Consider the following 18,725-nt stretch of genomic DNA (forward strand, 5'->3'; position numbering starts at 1 on the left):
TACCATTTTAGTGATGTTTGCATACAATGTGGATGGCATGAAAATGTTTCAAAGTTAGACAGACCCTGATAAAATATAGGAATTAAAATGAATAGAGGTTTTGTTTATTTTGTTGAGGTTATACAAAAATTTGAAGCCTATGCATTCCTAAAATATGGTATACTGCATGAAACCTGTAATATCAAACAATGACCACCATTTTCCTTAAAAGCTGAATTGTTGTATTGTGGGATATAGCACCTTAGTTTGTGGGAAAAAACAGCATATGATGTTCTTGGATGCTGGTGTGCTGGTCTACCCAGATAGTTTCTTTTTAATTATTTTAACTTTCCTGGTGGATTGACTGGTTTAACCAACTAGACCAGAACCAAACTAACACTAATCAGGAAAAACCAGCCTGGAAATTCATATTGCCCTAAGTTGGTCTTTTCAGCAAGGATTTTCGCAAACGTAGTATGTCTAGGATTTGCATCCTGAAAATGAACATGCTAAATCCTGCATGCTGAATTTATTTCATATGTGATAGTGGCTCCCTTGGAGCCAACATGCATTAATCTTTATACTCTATCTGCATGTACCATCAAGGATGTCAAATGGCCTTTGAAGAATATGTGCGCTTTGATGGCACGCATGAACGTGAATATGCAAGTGCCTCCCATCTCTGTGGAGAATGAAATAAGAGGCATAACATGGACACATGCTACCATATTTAAGAAAAAAGATGCTCCGCACAGCAGAATAATTGTTCTGCTTATCATTACTGTCCTGTGAAGTGCTGTTCAAATGTCATTAAATACATATTTAGATTTGTCCCTCCCTTTCCAGTCCAAGTCCAATGGATTTTCCCTGTGAATATTGACTTTTAAAGTTTATAATGGGGAGTGTTGGTGTTGGAGTGTAATGATTTTTAATCGAAACGTCAACACTGTGCTATATCAACGCATTAATCACAAGCTATGCGTAGAATAGCGACACCATTTCAACATTTTTCACAAGCTGTGAGCGCTTGGGTGCATGAATACCACGTCTTTGGTGGGCAAATTCTGCATTTTAAAGCCAGATATGTCAAAAATGGTCTTTTATTTATTCGGTATAGCATTTTTTGTAATCAAATCTGCATTTTTCTATTGCCCAACTCAACTGGATTGTGGTTGCTAAGGAATAACCGTCTTGTTTTAATCTTGTTTTAATTTATAAGGAACATGTACAGTCAGTGACATCCCACAAGTCACAACAAAACTGCCCTAAATCCCTCCTGCCTAATAATGATAGCTCACATTTTCAAATTTTTCTTGCAGTATTTGATTTCTGGGAGATTGTACAAGTCCCCTTTCTCACACCTTCATCACGACTATTAGCATGTCCCTATAATATTTTCACAAATGATTCAAATATCTGTGATATTGAGCTCCAGCTTTACAGTAGGATCAAGTCTTTTACACATTGGAATTGTCATACCTCAAATACCAAGTGTATTTTAGTAGTGTTATTTTCTGAACATGTAAAGTATTGACTGTTGTGATGAATCCTTGTTTTAACAGTACGTCTCTGAGATCGGTTTGGAAGAATGTGGTTTCCGTTTGCAAATTCTTTGAGAGTTTGAGATGGACCCATAGTGATCTAAATGATTAATGGTGTTTTCTTCTTATTTTCACATCCCTCCCTCTCTCCCAGCATCCCCATTTCCCCAACCTTTCGACATATAGCCAAAGCCAGATATTATTCTGTTTGGCCTTGGGGCATGAAGACAAAGTCATAAACAACACACACACTGTTTCCTCTGCTCTGATGCTTTACAATTAAATGTCTGTCATTTCAGTTGTATGCACTGGTCCCGTTTCTTCAAACATTTTTTTGAGTTTTTTTTTTCTCTGATGGTTTAGTTCATCATCTTTCTTGCCAACCCCCATCAGTCTCATCTCATCTCACTTTCTCTGTTGACTTTAATGTTTCTTATCTAGGAGGATACAGTAGCTCTCAGAAAAGAGGGTATTGGTGTAGTACTTGATTCGCAAATGCCCTATTTAATCTGCATTGATGAAGATCGGCTCAGCACAGGGGTTGTTCTCTATCATTTAAAGGTAAGCCGCACCCCATGTACGCCCAACGTGTACAGTTGAACTCATCTCTCATTGACGTGTTGATTTTTGTTAGTTTTGCCCAAGCAACATTTCTTGTCAATAACTAGAGGATCGTTTGAATTGTTATTTGCTCTTGTGGGGTTTCTACTCATTCCCTGTTATGCTGTTTAGGAAGGTAGAACTTCAGTTGGGGCTGGAGGAACTGAGCCAGAGCAGGATATAGGTCTGTATTCTATCCACATCGATTTTGTTCCTGACAGGAAGCTGTCGGCAATGTCAGAGTCTTTATCACTCTGAGGTTTCTCTGTTCTGCAGTTCTCCATGGTGAAGCTCTTCAGAAAGAACACTGTGTGTTCGAGAACCAGACAGGAACCGTCACACTCATGCCACTCCCAGGAGCCAGGTGTGCAATTAATGGGGTGGAGGTGACCCAGCCATATGTTCTGTCCCAGGGTAATGAACTGTTATGTCTCATTTTTTGTAAGATCTGTGACAAATTATGAGATGCTGTAATTTTTTCACGTTAAGGGCTTTAGGAGTTGGTAAGAGTTCAGTAAGAGTAATGTTTTAAAAAAGAATGCTCTTATGCTCACCAAGGCTGGATTTATTTGTTCAAAAAAATATATATAAATAAAATAAAAAAAAAAGGTTGGAGTTCTGTTATCAATAGAATATCACACTCTTATCAGCTAATCAGATTCGAGGACCAGAAAGAACTGTTGTACATATGAAGAGTTCATTTGCAAAAACCGATAAACGACACTTTTAAAAAACATATATAGTGCCATGCATTATTCTCCACATACAGCGTGATCTGAACCCTAAACACATTTTGTCAAAAAAGCCGGTATTGTCCACTTTCAAGGCATTGCGAGTTCACAAATCCATTTTAGCGAATCAGCGCGCTGTATTCAGGTCAGGTGACAAGGCTGCCAGTCACTTTGAAAAGACGCGCTAGCTGAGAGTTTCGTCAAAGCTGAAGTGATCGAGGATGGATAATTTCGACGAACTTGATGAACTCGTGATATCTTCTTCACTGCGTAAAAGGAAAATAAAAGCTGAAACTTTATTCACGGAACTTTGCAAAAGCAGCACGTTACAATGGTGAGGGAAAAGCTGCTCCCTGTATTGCGTGTAACCACAACCATACAGTCTATGATGACAACAACAACGTTTGTCAGGCATCTAGATTGTCATCTGAGGAGATTACAAAGATTAAACGAGTGTTTTTGTTCCTATGGGTCCTATTATGCTCTTTTACAAAGTCTTGATTTTGTTTTGGGGGTGTACTAGAACAGGCTCTCATACTAGGTTGTTCAAAAAACACATGATTTTTCCACATATTTTACATTATTACAACACCTCTCTCCCCAGTCTGGCATGAACGGCTCGAATAGTTCCTGTTAGTGAATGTCCGGTTCGCGAACGAATCGTTCGATTTAACCGGTTCTTCTTAGTGAACCAGTTGAACCAGTTCACCAAATCGGACTGAAAGGATCACCAGTACACTGAACCGAGAACCGTTTCTTTCGGACACCTCCGATTTGAGAACCGATGAGCTGATGATACTGAGCATGCGTGTAATTTTTCAAGAGGACGAAAAGCATGTTATCCAAGTATTTTGTTAAACATCAGAAATTTTATAAATATATTTTATTTTACTTTTTTAAAAAAGATGAATGTATCTAATCTGTGTACTTTGTTCAGTTGAAGATTATGTTAGGTTTTAGGCCAAAGGGGTTTGTCAGGGAAGTTGGACAATAATAAAGACTCTATGTTTAATAGGAATAAGGGATGATTTATGAAATACCTGTACTGTAATTAATTATAGTTAACGATGACACATTCAGAAATTGAGTTTGTAATAAATAGAACATGAACACGAGTAGGGCAGCTGATGATATACTGAACGTGCGTGCAGCGTGCCGGTTAGAGCGGTTCTCGTTCTCGAGTCAAGAACCAGTTGCATCGGTTTTCGGATCACCAGTACACTGAACCGAGAACCGTTTCTTTCGTCGGATCACCAGTATACTGAACCGAGAACCGTTTTTTTGGACACGTCCGATTTGAGAACCGATGAGCTGATGATATGGCGCATGCGTGATTCAGCGTGAAGCTACCGAACAGATTGCCTACTATGACTGACACAGCACGTCTGAACCGAACTGGTTCTTTTGGACAACTGATTCTGTGCTAATGTTATGAGCGCGGGTAAACCGAAGACTTGAATGAAGGGCAATCTGGCGAAACGTAAATTTATTTAATAACAAATAAATCGCAATGGATTATGTATAGTAAGTGGATTATGGTTTCTGCGCTGATGAAAACTAATTTATTTACTATATCTTCAAGACTTAAATCCTCCTATGCACATCACTGCCTGTTACTGTATTTGGGTGCTTAGTTGCAAAACTTAATTGTAAACTTTTCAGATCATGATTATGATGTTTTAACTGACTGAAGTTATGATTACCGACTTTATATATTTGAATGTGTATTTTTATCCCGGCCCGGGATGATAGACTTGATATCATTACGTCATCGAGAAAGACGTCATTACGTTAGGGCGTAAAAGAACCAACTGTCCGAAAGAACCGGTTCACGGAAAAGAACCGGACTTCCCATCACTACTTCTAACGACAGCTGCAGTGACGCATTGACTTTACCAATTAGCGACTGGCTCTTTCATTCAGAAGGCGGGGCTTCCTGCGATTGAGCGGCCATATTGAGCGTTGCATTTTTCCCAATTCAAAACTATACGAGTGACACGTCTTGGGTATTCTATAGTCTTTGGTACCAATCAGTGCTGGGTAGATTTGATTACAGATTACATGATGAAAACTGTAGTTAGTAATGTAATCTAGGTAACATAATCTAGATCACGCAGCAGAATAATAGTCCTCCACTGATGCAGTAGTATGGATTCTTAACACATTTATTGCAACTACATTTAATCTTTTTTTGTCAAACTGGCTTATGAATAGCTCAACACAGCTCATACTGGGGCAGAGTCTAGACAGGGCTTTCTTCTGTGTAGGTATAAATTCTATTCTTTGCATCAGCTGGGCATGGCAGGGTATGATATGACAGCTGTCATAGCCTACCCTGCTCACAGTTATCTGCTGTTGCTATAAAACAAACCTTTAATATATATATATATATATATATATAAAAAAAACATACTTTCAATCAACTTTAATTTAGCAAGTTACCTGTATTTGTTTGAGTTATTATTATGGAATGATTGATATTACTTGGTATGCACAATAAAAAAAAACATGATTTCTGAAAATAAATAAAAATGGAGTTATCTGTTTTTGCAAATGAACTCTTCATAAACAGTTTGGTTTATTAGCTCTGTAGCTCTGTTATTTACAGAAGCATATAATGGGTTCCATCCAATCAGATTTTAGAGCCACAATCAATTTTATTGTTGAACCTTAACTGTACAAGCAAACGAATTTTGAAAAAAAAAAAATATATATATATAGAAAATATGAAGCATATCAAACACTCTGGTTTTAACTGGAATTCAAAGGAGCTCTTTGAGTATGTCTGCATCTTGCCACTTCAGATCTCCTCTCTGCATTCCCAGGCCGTGGAGTGAAACAGTCCCACCCTACTGCCTCTATCCTTGTACATGTCCACCAGAGCGACTCTCATCTCAGAGTGAGACTCGCGGCACTTCCAGAACAGCCAAACATGACTGAGGTTAACACTCTGGCGTACAAAGCACCCGACCCGCAGTTAATTGGCAGATGAAACAGATAGAGTGCAGAGGGGGTTTGAAGTGCATGTGTGGGATTAACCTTTCAAAAAGGGTAAAACCTCCAGAATTCAGACAAAACAAGCTAGATCTATTCTGGGTGTAAGATTAAAAAAAGAGAGAGAAAAGCCAACTAAAGGAAGGAGACTTATAAGAGAGTGAGAGAACCATACTAGTCTCCTTTTCACAAATTTCAATTTGCCAATGTTCCCCTCTTTAGACACGGTGGCATCTGAAGCCATTTCCTTTGAACAAATTATAGTAATTTCCACAGCAACCATGGCCCAAATCCATCTGATGCAGGCCTTTCAAGGACTTTGTCACCCCTTGGAAGTCATTAATAGAGGCAAGATTAGTTTTTTTCACCACAGAAAGAGGGAGGAGAGAAAGAGAGAAATGGGCATCTGCTCCAGGAAGAATTCAACGTTCTCACAATCCCCCGGGAAAGTTACGTTTCAGTAACGTTTAGCATAATGTGTTTACTAGAAAGGAAAGAGATAGGTTGGCCAAATGGACAGGATTGCATATTTACTCTCTTTTCATGTCTATCTATCATTATTTGTGTTTCCTAGACTGCTTCTATTAGGCTTTTATTGTGAAGGTAAACAGTTATTTATACCATACAAAAGTGAAACACAATTGTGAAACGTAGTATTTTTCAGAGAGGCACCAATATAGAAATATAGATCATAATGGCAAACCAGACAGGCTGCCAAGTCTTTGCATTTCTCTAATGCAACAGATGATTTTTTTATTTGGATTTTTTTGCAAAATAGCTGCCTATGTTGTGTCTTAATTAACTGATCTTGCTTAATTATTGCTGTATTTTTCACTATATATTTATATTTCTGTATTAATCAGGAGTGAACGTACAGCTTGGAAAGGCCATTATGTTCCATTTCAACCATCCTCAGGAAGCAGCTCAACTTCGAGAGAAACGCAAGGTGGGGGAAACTCAACCTCTTCTGAAGCTATTTGTAAAAAATTTGTATTAAAATGCTGCTGGATAAAGGGTGAGCAGAATTACAAACTTATGTTAAAAAATGCAAGTCATCAGAAACCGCTCTCACTTGTAATTGCTATGCCAATTGGCTGCGTGCTCCTCCATGCGAGGTAGAACAAGAGCTTTCTTCTTCAAAGAGGCACATATACTCTTCCCTCAAGCTAAAATGATAAATCCCTCTTGGTATGTTTGCAAAGCTCCAGTTTTCTTTTTTCTTTTTATCTTTTACACCTTTTTTCTTCATTTCCTCAGAGAGGTAAAGTAATTGTGCACCTCAGTGTCTTCTGATAAGAGCCGAACATGTCTCTGTCGTTTGGTTTGCAAGTATGCACCTTCACTTCCTCTGTCTTACTGCCTCCGCCAACCTCTGACACTCTCTCTAACTTTCCCTCCCTCTCTCCTCTCTCTCTCTCACTGCTGTGACAGGTAATTAAATATTTCCTGACTGTTAAGTCTCTCATTGTAAAGTTAGACAGCAGCTGTTTCCTCTTCTGTGCACGGAGATTACAGCGCCTTCTCTCTGCGTGAACTATTCTTATGCTCACAAACAACTGTTAACTTGTCTCACGGAGCTCTCAGCGGCACCATTCAGTCATTTTTGTTGTGCGAAACTTTGTTTTTACTCAGGCAAACTGCTAATTTCCATATTATACAATGGCATATAATAGTTTGAAGACTGCTTGCATATACTAACGTCCTCTGAGGGCTGTTTCCATTGATGTTTTGTGCCCAGATGAATCTTATGACTGAATTTTTACGTTAAGATGATGTAAAACAAGCCAGTGAATCAGGTTGAAATGGTTATTTATCAGTATTATGAAAACTTAACAGTAAAAGTGAACAACATGAAATAGTATGTCTATATTTGCCTCTTTTTCTCAATTGAAGATGAATTGCCACATTAGGCATCAAATTTTCTGAACAAAAAGGGATTTCTGGAGAAGATAAAGTTGTTTTCTGCTCTAGAAAAAAGTGTTTTCTTCTCACAAATTGCAGATTCAAACAGAGGGGACACTTGTCTACCTGAGATTTTTCAGACAACTGAATTTCAAATGCAACTTTAAAAAATTATATTTTAATCTTTTGAAATTGAAGTTGCACCATTAGTGTACATTCAAAGGTGTTTGAACATATTTGACAGATTTGGATGTATAAACTAGATCATTCATCACTTCTAAACCTGTATGACTTCTGTCTTGAGAGGAACCTAAAAGTAATGTATGTTTTCCATACAGTGAAAGTAAACCTTTCATTTTTGTCCATGCACAAAGCTATTGCATGGCTTCAGAGGACTTATGGTCCATCTTTATGGTGCTTTTTTGCCCCTGGTCCCTTTCCATTTTCAATTTATGGAAAAGAGCAGCTCAGTCTTACTGCTAAACATCACCTTTTGTGTTCTACGCCAGAAAGCAAGTCATACAGATTTGGAACAACATGACAATGAGTAAATGATGACATTTTTTATTTTTGTATGAATGATCTCTTTAAACTTTTATTAGAACAAAGACGATTTGCTATAAAAGGTGTTTCATTTCCATGCTCATTGAGGCACGTTGCAATCATGTTTACTAGTCTCTTCGCATTCTACTCTCTCATTTCGATATTAAATGATGGTGATTTGTAGTGTTTTGTAATGGCATGTTTGCTTTAATTAGTGTGCTGTAATTGCCGTGTGTTAGAAACAGCTGTCTTTCTGTTGTGAGAGTGGTTTGTATCACAGTGCTGTGTGTATATGCTCAACCATCCATTTGTCTGTATGTTCTCCACAGTCTGGGCTCTTCGTGTCGAGTAACTCCACTGCATTCTCTGTGGAGTCTTTCAGTCATTTCAGGTGAGTACACCTGCTGTGAGACGGACTGTGCTGTATCCCCATCCATCCTCTGATTCATTATGTTATATAACGTTTAGTCAGCATGGTAGCTTTATCTTCTTCCATAAGATATTTTGCACTCCATTTATCTAGGAAAAAATTAACTTTTAATGATTCACTTAATACTTTTTTTATGAACCTAGACTTGGACTAGATGGATATAGATAGTCACATTTAGGACACCCTTAGTTTCTTCTAGGATGAGACTAACAAGGTATTTTGCATTTTTCTGCATGTTCACATAGAGTTTAATGATGAATTTTGTCATCCTCTTTAAAAAAGGGTTGGACCATAAGTGAATCGTTTAGAATTCTATAAGAAAAAATTTAACATAGCCTCTGATGAAAAGAAGGTGATTGTAAAGGAGTTAACAGATTCACTGTTTTGCTTTTCAATATTGATTTTTTCAATATTCTAAAATGTAGTGATTCTCACGCTGATTCTATTGAAAAATAGTTCAATTCTGATTTTTGTTTTTGAGTTGAAATAAGTCTTTCTCAGCTGTATTCTAAATCAGCAGCTTAGCATCTGTATTTGAATTAATTCCACACATTTTTATTAATTTCTTTTTGGCTCTCATTCACAGTGAATTTTATGTCCCTTTTTTAATCTTGGGCTGACAGACACAATTAAAGAAAAAACTACATTACCGAAAGATGTGGTCTGCTGTGTAGGAATACAACGCATTTTGACACATAATTAGACGATACAACATTTATATAACATTATATAAAGTTATATATCAAACATCTAGTGAAAAAAATTAACTATATAATTTGATATAGTAGCATATCATGTGTGTTTACTCTGAATGCAAAATGCAAATCAAATGGATGGCAAACCATGTCAAAAGCTGGTGTATGTTTAAATGTGAAAAGTGTTTGTAACTGGACGTGTTAGTCCAGGGGTGTCCAATCCTTCTCCTGGAGGGCCACATTCTTGCAGAATTTCACTCTAACCCCAGTTAAATACACCTGAACCAGCTAAGAGAGGTCTTCCGGATTGCTGGAAACATTCAGGCAGTTGTGTTAAGTTGAACAGGTTGGAGCTCAACTCTGCAGGACATTGACCCTCCAGGAGCAGGACTGGATACCCCTGTATTAGTCAGAACAAGAATTCCCACACATATAAGAAAGTTTGAAAAGAAAGAGAACAAGACATGTGACAAGACAACTAGAGAGTTTTTAGGCTGTTCCGTGTTGTGTGGCGACAAATATGACAATGAAGAAAGCTCCCAGTCTCCCAACTCCCAGCTGGAAGACTTCTTTCTGACATGCTACTGTTTGCAGCTGGAGCCGAGAGACATCATGCATCATCTGTGAACCTCCAGGCTCTTCACATGTACACCCAATCTATGTGTGCCGCTTTAGATGCCTTCAGCAATGTTCTGCACGCTGTTCCCCCTAATTGTTCCATTGTTGGTGTTTACAAAATGTTTGTTTGCTCGGTCGTCTTTGGCTTTGTTGTTCAAAGCGTTCTATAGATAATGGATTTGTGTGTTTGATGTGAGCACCGCAAGCCGAGCAGATTGCTAATTTATTTCGTTCTGGCTTTCATTGATAGACTGTGGATTTGGTTTCTGCAAAAGCATCAGAACGGTCCAATAGGATTTGATGCACACATCAAACACTGCTAAATACAAGCAGAGCAAAAACAGAAAAGCATTACACTGTCCAAATATGCTTTAATTTACCGGCAAGTCAGTTTTGTACTATATATTTATAGCCTGCCCTGTACAGTTTTGCTAGGCAAGACGAAATCAAGCATTTTTTATGGGTCTCGGTAGTTCGGGATTCATGTTTTTGTCATTTTATAGTTTTACAATTTCCTAAGGAAAGATTACACACATATATCAATAGTTTCCTTAACACTACAACAACAAGAACATTAAATATCTGCTTTGTTTATAACCAGTTCGAAAACCTTTTTGACACAAATAGCTGTTTATAATTTGTAGTTTTTTTGTTTTTTTTTGTTTTTCCATTCAACTTGACTGTTTTTTTTTTATATCGGATGAAGTTAAATTCTGATTATACCTGCACATTTTGTGCACAGTCCTGAAATATTGCAGCTTAGGGTATTTGATGTAGCTCTTTATTGAGTTTTGGTGTTTGTTTAGTCATTGATTGAAAGTTTTAGTTCTTGCCACAGTTATTTGAATGTTTCTCCAGTACAAAAAAAAGTTTTTTTTGCCATTGCTTCTTTCACCGAATTGTCTTAGAATTCATACCTATTTGCATTGTAACAGCTCAATGTTAAAAATGGATGCAGCAAGTATTTACTACGCAAATAATGAAGATAATGCCGTTGTTAATTGTTTTGTGAGCCCCAAAGGGCATCAGAAAATGTGGATAATCTTCAGCCTTTGCAGAAGCGAGAATATCAGTGGAAGAATCCACCTCTGTAAACTCAGAAGATGACAGAAAGACAGCAGAGACTTTGGGAGAGAAAAGATCACAGACAGTGTGTAGAGAGGAGGAGAGGATGCATAGAGAGGTGATTATACAGGAGACAGACCAAAAGGAGTCACACTGCTTGGGTAGAAACCTAGAGGATGATTCTTTGTGGCACCAGTCAAGGTTCAGAATTTCAATGTCCTATCAAATGCTGCACTGTGTCTGTAGTCTGGAGTGTACCTATGTCAAGCATGTCCATTGAATGCACTACTAAATGCTATAAAAATCCATACTAATTTTGCTGGTGTAAACTTGTGCTATGACAAATTATGATTCCTTAGTAAAATGCTGCATTAAATTAAAAAAAAAATCTATTTCAAAATTTTACATCCCTAACCCACTGTATGAAACTGCCATTGCGACCTGCATTCTAAATATGTTGTATTTACCTTTGTGTCTGAAATGCTCTGTTGTTCAAGATCCCAAGCTCGAGTATAAGATCAGTACCCTGCTGTTGTTTTCTACTGGGGGCTTTTCTGGCATTTTACAGGGTTTTGACTTGTACACACTCTGCTATCCAACAAGTTGTGTACGAGGCTCCATTAAATATTTGGCTTTCTGTCCAGAATCCTGTTGAGCTTGACAGAAAGTCATCTTCGTTTCCCACCAAGCTGCTTTTCCATCCCTGTGCGAACGAACTGAGAATGAAGTGCTTGTATGTAAATCCTCAAATCTACATGCACACATTCTATTTAATTTCACAGCTAGCTGAGTGGCCCTAATCACATCCAGACATTTACAGACGCTTTTGGAGATGCGGGACATTGTGCAGTTTAGTGTTTTTGCCTTGCCGCCTGTTGGAGGTCTCTTGTGTCAAGACCGTAGCAAAAATAATTAAAATCACTCTTCAAAACAAAGACTACAACAGCATGGTTTTGAATATAAACCTAATTGCTTCGCTCTTTTGTGACCATGCTTCAGTGTAAATATCATTTAGAAGAAATATGCCTTTCCCCCCCCTCTTTAATCCTTGTAATATAATTACAGATTTTGAATTTCTATATTGTTGTATCATCTAAAATAGAAAATGTTTCCCTTTGCAGCTCCGGAAAGGTTCCTGACCAGTCCAAAAGTGACGCAGAAGCACTAAAAAGCAGTTGTCTCTCAGGAGAGAGTCACAGGGTAAGCGTGTATTGTTAGTCTACACTTTGCACTTATAGCTATTTCACTAGTATATCTGTTTACTACTGAATTAAATTTGCTCTTCAAAAAACTGTACTTTAGATCTAAGAGAGGAAAAAAGTGCTACATTGTGCCTGTGACTGGCTGGATAGTGCATTTTTTAGGGCTTCTGTATGGAGACATAATATTAAGAATACACCATTTTGAAAAATAAGCATAGATGGAGTTGACCATTGCCTGAAGGCAATGCAGCTGCCTCAGGGATCTAGTGGGGGTCAGAGCTGTTTTTATGTTTGCACTTCAGAATTAAAAAATGTTAATGTAAATTGTCTGTCGGAAGCCTCCAATTGAGCTATGAACATACTGTCCTATTCCTGTCATGTTATTTAATTTCAGCAAAAGAGCAGCTCATTATTTTGTTCAGATAATAAAGTGACTATGTGAATATTAGCCACACTGTGTCTACTATTATCAATTAGACCCTAATTAATACAGCTACTGGCTCAGTTTTTAAATAAAGCAATGACATCCAAAGTATAATGTTGGGTTGAACTTACTGTATATCAAAGCTATTTTAAATACAGACAGTGCTATTGGGGGTTGTTTCTTATTACCACAGAAACATGATGTTATTTTTCCTACAAATATGAATTGACTGCCTCAAGCTTCAGTTGCCTTCCACGGAAATAATTAAAATGCCAAATATTTCACTTGTAAAGGCCCGCTTTTCCACTCTCAGCTAGCATTGATTATGATGTATACATTTTATACCTATTACATGTGTTTTACATGACTTTATGGCCTCCCCCTGGAAAGAGAGTGCATCAAAGCAATGGCTTAATCATATTTTCATGTCAAAAAGCAGCTAACGCAAATAGCATGTAGAGCCTTCCTAACAAATATAAAGATTCATGAAGCAGGTGTTTCCAACCAATTATGTCTCACTGCTTTTAGCCCGACTCTTCTATTTATATTGGGTGAAGTGTTTAGTCCACTTAAACAGAGATAAACAGTTGCAAGATAAACAGAAGTGAGCAAGACGAGAGGTTTTTTTCACAGCTTTTAAAGCACACTTCTGAGAGATAGACTTTAGAATAGATAGTAACTGTAATAAAAATGTATCAAAACATTTGCATAAAAGTAGAATTTTGAGAACATGAATAGACTATATATTTATTGAAATGTATTGGAAAATGTAGTGACCTAATAACTAAACTCTCGACACTATTCCCTTTTTCTCCTTACAGATATTTTCCACATCTCTTGCTTCTACAGACTTACTGTTTCCTCAGAACAATACAGACAGTAGTTTCAGTGGACCTTCAGAGTCTCAGCACGTTCCTGAGACGCCCAGGGCACTTATAGAGCACTGTGCCACTAACAACCCTGCAGGAGATGCCAAAAGTCTGGGAAAGTCGCTTCAGACAAGTCTCGACATCCAGTGGGAGAAGCAGCACTCAGCCCCTCATAAATCAGAAACTGAAACTCCGTTAGCGGACGTGACAGATAAGGAACTGGAGGGGGAGAAAACAGTGGTGAATGGAGAACTCTGGGATACTAGGTTACTTCAGGAGTGTCGTAACGGGACCTCTGGATTCCTGGATGTCGAGCAGCAGTATCTCTGGCACCCGGTCGTGGGCTCAGAAGGGAGCTTGTTAGCTGAGGAATCCCATATACAGAGCAGGCACTCCACCACGGAAGGAGGGGCAGCCTTTGTCCCTAGCTTGACTCGCTTGGAGCACTTTTCACAGAAGCATAGCCCACTTACCATGGGGGGCCAATTTAGCAAGCACTTTTTATCCAGAACATCTGTTGAGAGCCAAGAAGCCAAAGCCCAGCCAGAGGGAAGTGGGTTCAGCTCTAGCCTAGGGAGCCTTGTAGGAAGAGTGTCCTGGATGCTGGCGGATGCAGGACGCGTGCTTACAAACACTTTGAAGGAACAAACTGGTGGTAGAGGAAGTGCTTGGTACAATCAAATGTGCTCAATGGTAAAGGATCTTCCTCTTGTACACCATATCCAATTTGAGTTGACTCTAAGACCACAGGCAAACCCAACTCTGAAGACAACCCAATTTCGCCGCAATCTGTCTCATAGTGATATTTTGTCAGTAAGAGAACAGAGTGTAGCATTGTCTTCCATGCAAGATCTGTCAAGATCCAGTACAGGCGAATGGAAGAGCCCCTTAATGGCTTTGGAGGCAACTCAGACAGGGGATTCGGTGACCACCCAGAGAAGTGAGGGGCTGAAGGTATGCTGCCAAAGACTTCACCCTGTACCTGAATCCTTGCTCCATCTCCAGAACCTTCCACCTCAACAGCTTCTCTCCTGCCTACATAGTGTCATCCCTGCCCCCTTGCTAATGGAAGAGCGAGTGTTCGCTCTATACTGGCTCGGTGTAGCCACCTGTTCTCAACCAGATCCACAGCCCGCAGTTACGGTCATTTTCCAGACGAAGCTTTTGGTAATCACCTTTGATCCTTTGCCTGATGCTTCCAGCCCCACACACTCTTTAAATGTTTACTATGAATTATCCTTTCAGCAACTGCAGGAGATCTACATAGGTTTTGCTGGGCAGACTGTCAGACTAACAGGCAACACAGAGAACAGTATACTTGTCCTGCACACCTGCAACGCAAGCTTAAGTCAAGAACTGTCCCAAACATTACTCGAGGTCATTTGCCCTTTCGACAGCGGTGCACTGGACCATCCATTGCTGTCAAATGACATGGTACGTTTGTCCCTAAACTGGGACTCCCATGTTAAGGATTTGCTCCTACCCTCTGGTGGGCGCCTTACATGCTCATTCCAGAAAACCCTGGCTAAGTTGGTCTTCCTGTTACATGGTAACATGCAGGGTGAACGTCCGGCACTTGCACATGTGCAACTGCTCCTTTACACAACTGTCAGATTTCAGAGATCAAGTCTCAAGCTGCACACCAACCCTGTTGTACCTGATTCACAGGTGGTACCGATAGACTCTGAACTTGTCCAGCTTGTCCTGACTGATACCCACCTGGGTCTCTTGCGGGAAAATGCTGTTTACCATCCACCTCCATGTTCAGTAGCTGTGGTGGCACACGAGGCCCAGTTTAGGCAAATAGCCCTGTGTAAGCGCTCTGACGTTCGTTGCGTGCTGGTCAGAGATGGATACGGAAGTATGCGTCTGGATGTTGTGTTGGCTCAGAAATCTGGTGGTACTGGAGGTCACTCTCAACCTGTCTGCTGGAATAGCCCTGTGTAAGCGCTCTGACGTTCGTTGCGTGCTGGTCAGAGATGGATACAGAAGTATGCGTCTGGATGTTGTGTTGGCTCAGAAATCTGGTGGTACTGGAGGTCACTCTCAACCTGTCTGCTGTGCTGATGAAGCAGCTGCCCAATCTCCTACCAACTCTGATTCATCTCCCCGGAATGAAGTGTGGAAATTAACTTTCAGCAGCTCCGCTGAGGCCACTTTCCTGATTAATAACTTGTCAAACATTTGATCAAGGACCTTCCAGCAAAATAATTAACAGCCCAGTGAGGAGAATTCGACAGGAGACTACAAAAAAGGCTGAGTGCACCGGAAACATGACATGAGTTGGCGCTGCTAGGATTTGAGAAATAAAGACATTTTATTGTTGTTGTTTTTTCTTTTCTTTTTTGTCACTTTTCCATTAAGTTTTATATGACTTGCATTGTGATCAGTTTTTCCGACACAGGGAAGAGTAATCATTGAAAGCAGTGCCAATGATTAAGATCATAAATTCATAAGGCTGGTTCAGATTGCATTGACAATAGTAATGATGTTTGTCTGGCAATATCATATGGGCGGATCAAGAATGATTATTGTTTCAGAGTTACTGTATAATGCATCTATAAAAATGTACAAGTTTAAGAACCAGCACTCAACCCTAATTTTCATGTTCATTCTCTTCAGTGCCAATTAGAGAAACTTAACCCTCAATCGTCCCTCATTTCCTGTTTACACTTAAGTCCCTTGGGGTTAATATGACCCCAAACATTGAAAGAGTAATTGTGAAAAATATAAGCCTTCATTTCTGTGTGGAAATTTTCAGATTTATGCCGTATTTATTTATTTTTTTCTGACAAATTAAAAAAAATATATATATTTTTTCACATTTCCCATTCATTTCAATGTGGGGTCATATTGACCCCAAGGGACAGATTTGTAAAAAAAAAAAATACAAACCTTCAGAACAACCGAATCAAGCCCATTTTTTTTATGTGAATATAGATATAAAATGTTGAAAAGTCACAAAATCTTATTCCACTGAGATGAAGGGAACCATTTTTTTAAACTAAGTAAAAGTTGATTGGGGTCATATTGACCCCAGGGGCCGATTGAGGGTTAAGTATGAGATTGCTTCTAATTTACATTTGATGTGTTTAGCCCTGTGCATCACCAGTATGTTTTTATAGTGCAGTTCATTTTCTAAGATTGCACAATTTAAGTTATATCGTTTAGGTTGGAAAGTGATGTACCACCCGTGCATAAAAATGTAAAAAAAAAAAAAAAAAGTGCATAAAACGGCTTCGCCCTCTCTTCAATATTCATGCTCTTCACTAGCCGGTCTTTGACTCATATAGCCTTGCATCACAGAAAATGCATGTTGCATGCCTGCAGCATCCAGCAGCTATCAGTATTAATCTCTTGAACCCGTCATGGTGTAAGGAGATGCCAGGGTCAAGGTGAGATTTTTTTTTCACTGCTGGGTCATTTAAGTTTTCAGTGCATCACGTTGCTAGCTAATAGCTCACAGTCCCTTTTGTTTCAGACCCTGCTGTGTAAAATATTAGTTATGGTTCTATTGTGCCTCCTTTTTTGCCAGTCATGTTCCGTTGTAGACTTTATGCCACTGAAGAAGAGGAACAGGAGGAAGACATTCTTCCTCCTACCTTGTCTAAAAAATGCTGCTATAGTGTGTAGAAAATTATGGGCGCTTGTACAGTGCAATCAGCTAGGGCTTTTCTTTGACAGAATGCCAGTGAAAGAGGGAGAGTGTTTCATTTAATAAAAGTACATCATGTGCTTTCTCAGAAATCAGTGCTTTTCACCTTTTCAGACTTGAAATATATGTCTGAGTGAAAAGCCCCTGTCCTAAGGACAGATTCCCACAGAAAAAAACTGCTTTTATGGCAGACTGTAAGTAATATCAACTGTTGTGTCATGTTTTTCATAGGAATATATATATATATATATATATATATATATTTTATGCAGGCTTTAATCTGCATGCATTATTGTCATCTACCTTGCTTCCCCATTCATGTTTTCATTTACATTGATTTGTAAAAGATGCACTCAAGTTCTTTTTCCCTCAAAGTTTTACCCTTGAATAAATTTTTAAAGAACTAAAAGTGCTAAAATGGTTGAAAACGATGTGCACTCACATGAAATTAACACATCATATTAGTGGCCTAATTAAAGCTGTTTTATTTAACATGGAGCAGGTGAAATTTAGAGACAGAAAGAAAGAACATTCTGTTATCATCAAAACTGCTGCCATCCTTGATATTTATGAACTAAAGTGAAATCTGCAGACATAAAAAGGCTGTTCTCCCTCTTGTCATCTTTACTGAAAGACTGCTAACTACGTACAGTACTTGCCTGCTGTAATGCATCAGAGACTCTATACTCCAAACCAGCACAATCCTCATAAAAGCAGGGTGACAATTCTTGATTAGTTAGTGCCCGTTTGGACTATTTTGTTTCTAAAATCTAATATCTAAACAAGCACTCCTAAAAACCGTAATGAGCAATTACCACCGGCTCCTTTAATTGCATATACTGTATAACATCAAGTGATCAAGCTAAAACAATGAGTCATGAGCCATTTAGCGCAAGAAGTGTGATTAAAGATTCATATTCAGCCATTTAATTATAGTCAATAAGGTTTTCAAAAAACATTTTTAGATATATTTTACAGCGATATTATGTTATTGTTTAGCATATGAGGTCCAACTGTAAGGTTGCATCAAAGAGAAGGTTTGTTTGAGTGACAGTGGCATTCAGATCATTCAGTGGGTTTAGACAAAAACTCTCACATCATTAAGCTAATGAAATAAATTACAGTATGATTCTTTTGCTCATGTATTGTGCAGATAAAGAAAATGGATCTGTCATCGTGATGAGAGAAAAGCTCATTTCTGCTTGTTTTATTTGATTTGGAGTCATCACATAACAAATAACGTTTTTGCGGAATGGGAGCTGTGTGATGCTGAGTATCATTATTCAACCAAATAGCGGCCCCAATATTTGCTAGTTACCAAGATAACAATAGTAGACGCTGTATTGCTGTCATGCTGGTCAATCAATTGTACAGGCCAGAGGGCTCTGTGCCACTGTAGTCTCCTTATGGGCACTTTTTGAATGCTTTATCCATCACATTAGACGCAATCCTGTTTGAAATATAACAAATAAAGTAA

At 38.6% G+C, this 18,725-nt stretch overlaps 1 protein-coding gene across 1 annotated transcript in view; it reads left to right on the top strand.

Annotated features, from left to right (window-relative positions):
* Positions 1–16,313, top strand: part of kif16bb (kinesin family member 16Bb) — a 42,705-nt gene extending 26,392 nt beyond the window's left edge. Inside the window, exons 13-20 of the mRNA XM_016442227.1 lie at positions 1,962–2,081; positions 2,253–2,304; positions 2,397–2,534; positions 6,709–6,791; positions 8,620–8,681; positions 12,220–12,298; positions 13,546–15,502; positions 15,633–16,313. Coding sequence (XP_016297713.1) covers positions 1,962–2,081; positions 2,253–2,304; positions 2,397–2,534; positions 6,709–6,791; positions 8,620–8,681; positions 12,220–12,298; positions 13,546–15,502; positions 15,633–15,781 — 2,640 coding nt within the window. The 3' untranslated portion in view covers positions 15,782–16,313. The remainder of the gene's footprint in view (positions 1–1,961; positions 2,082–2,252; positions 2,305–2,396; positions 2,535–6,708; positions 6,792–8,619; positions 8,682–12,219; positions 12,299–13,545; positions 15,503–15,632) is intronic.
* Positions 16,314–18,725: the final 2,412 nt, after the last annotated feature.

Source organism: Sinocyclocheilus anshuiensis, unplaced genomic scaffold (assembly GCF_001515605.1).
Source record: "Sinocyclocheilus anshuiensis isolate Anshui unplaced genomic scaffold, SAMN03320099.WGS_v1.1 scaffold487, whole genome shotgun sequence".
NCBI classification, from domain to species: Eukaryota; Metazoa; Chordata; class Actinopteri; order Cypriniformes; family Cyprinidae; genus Sinocyclocheilus; species Sinocyclocheilus anshuiensis.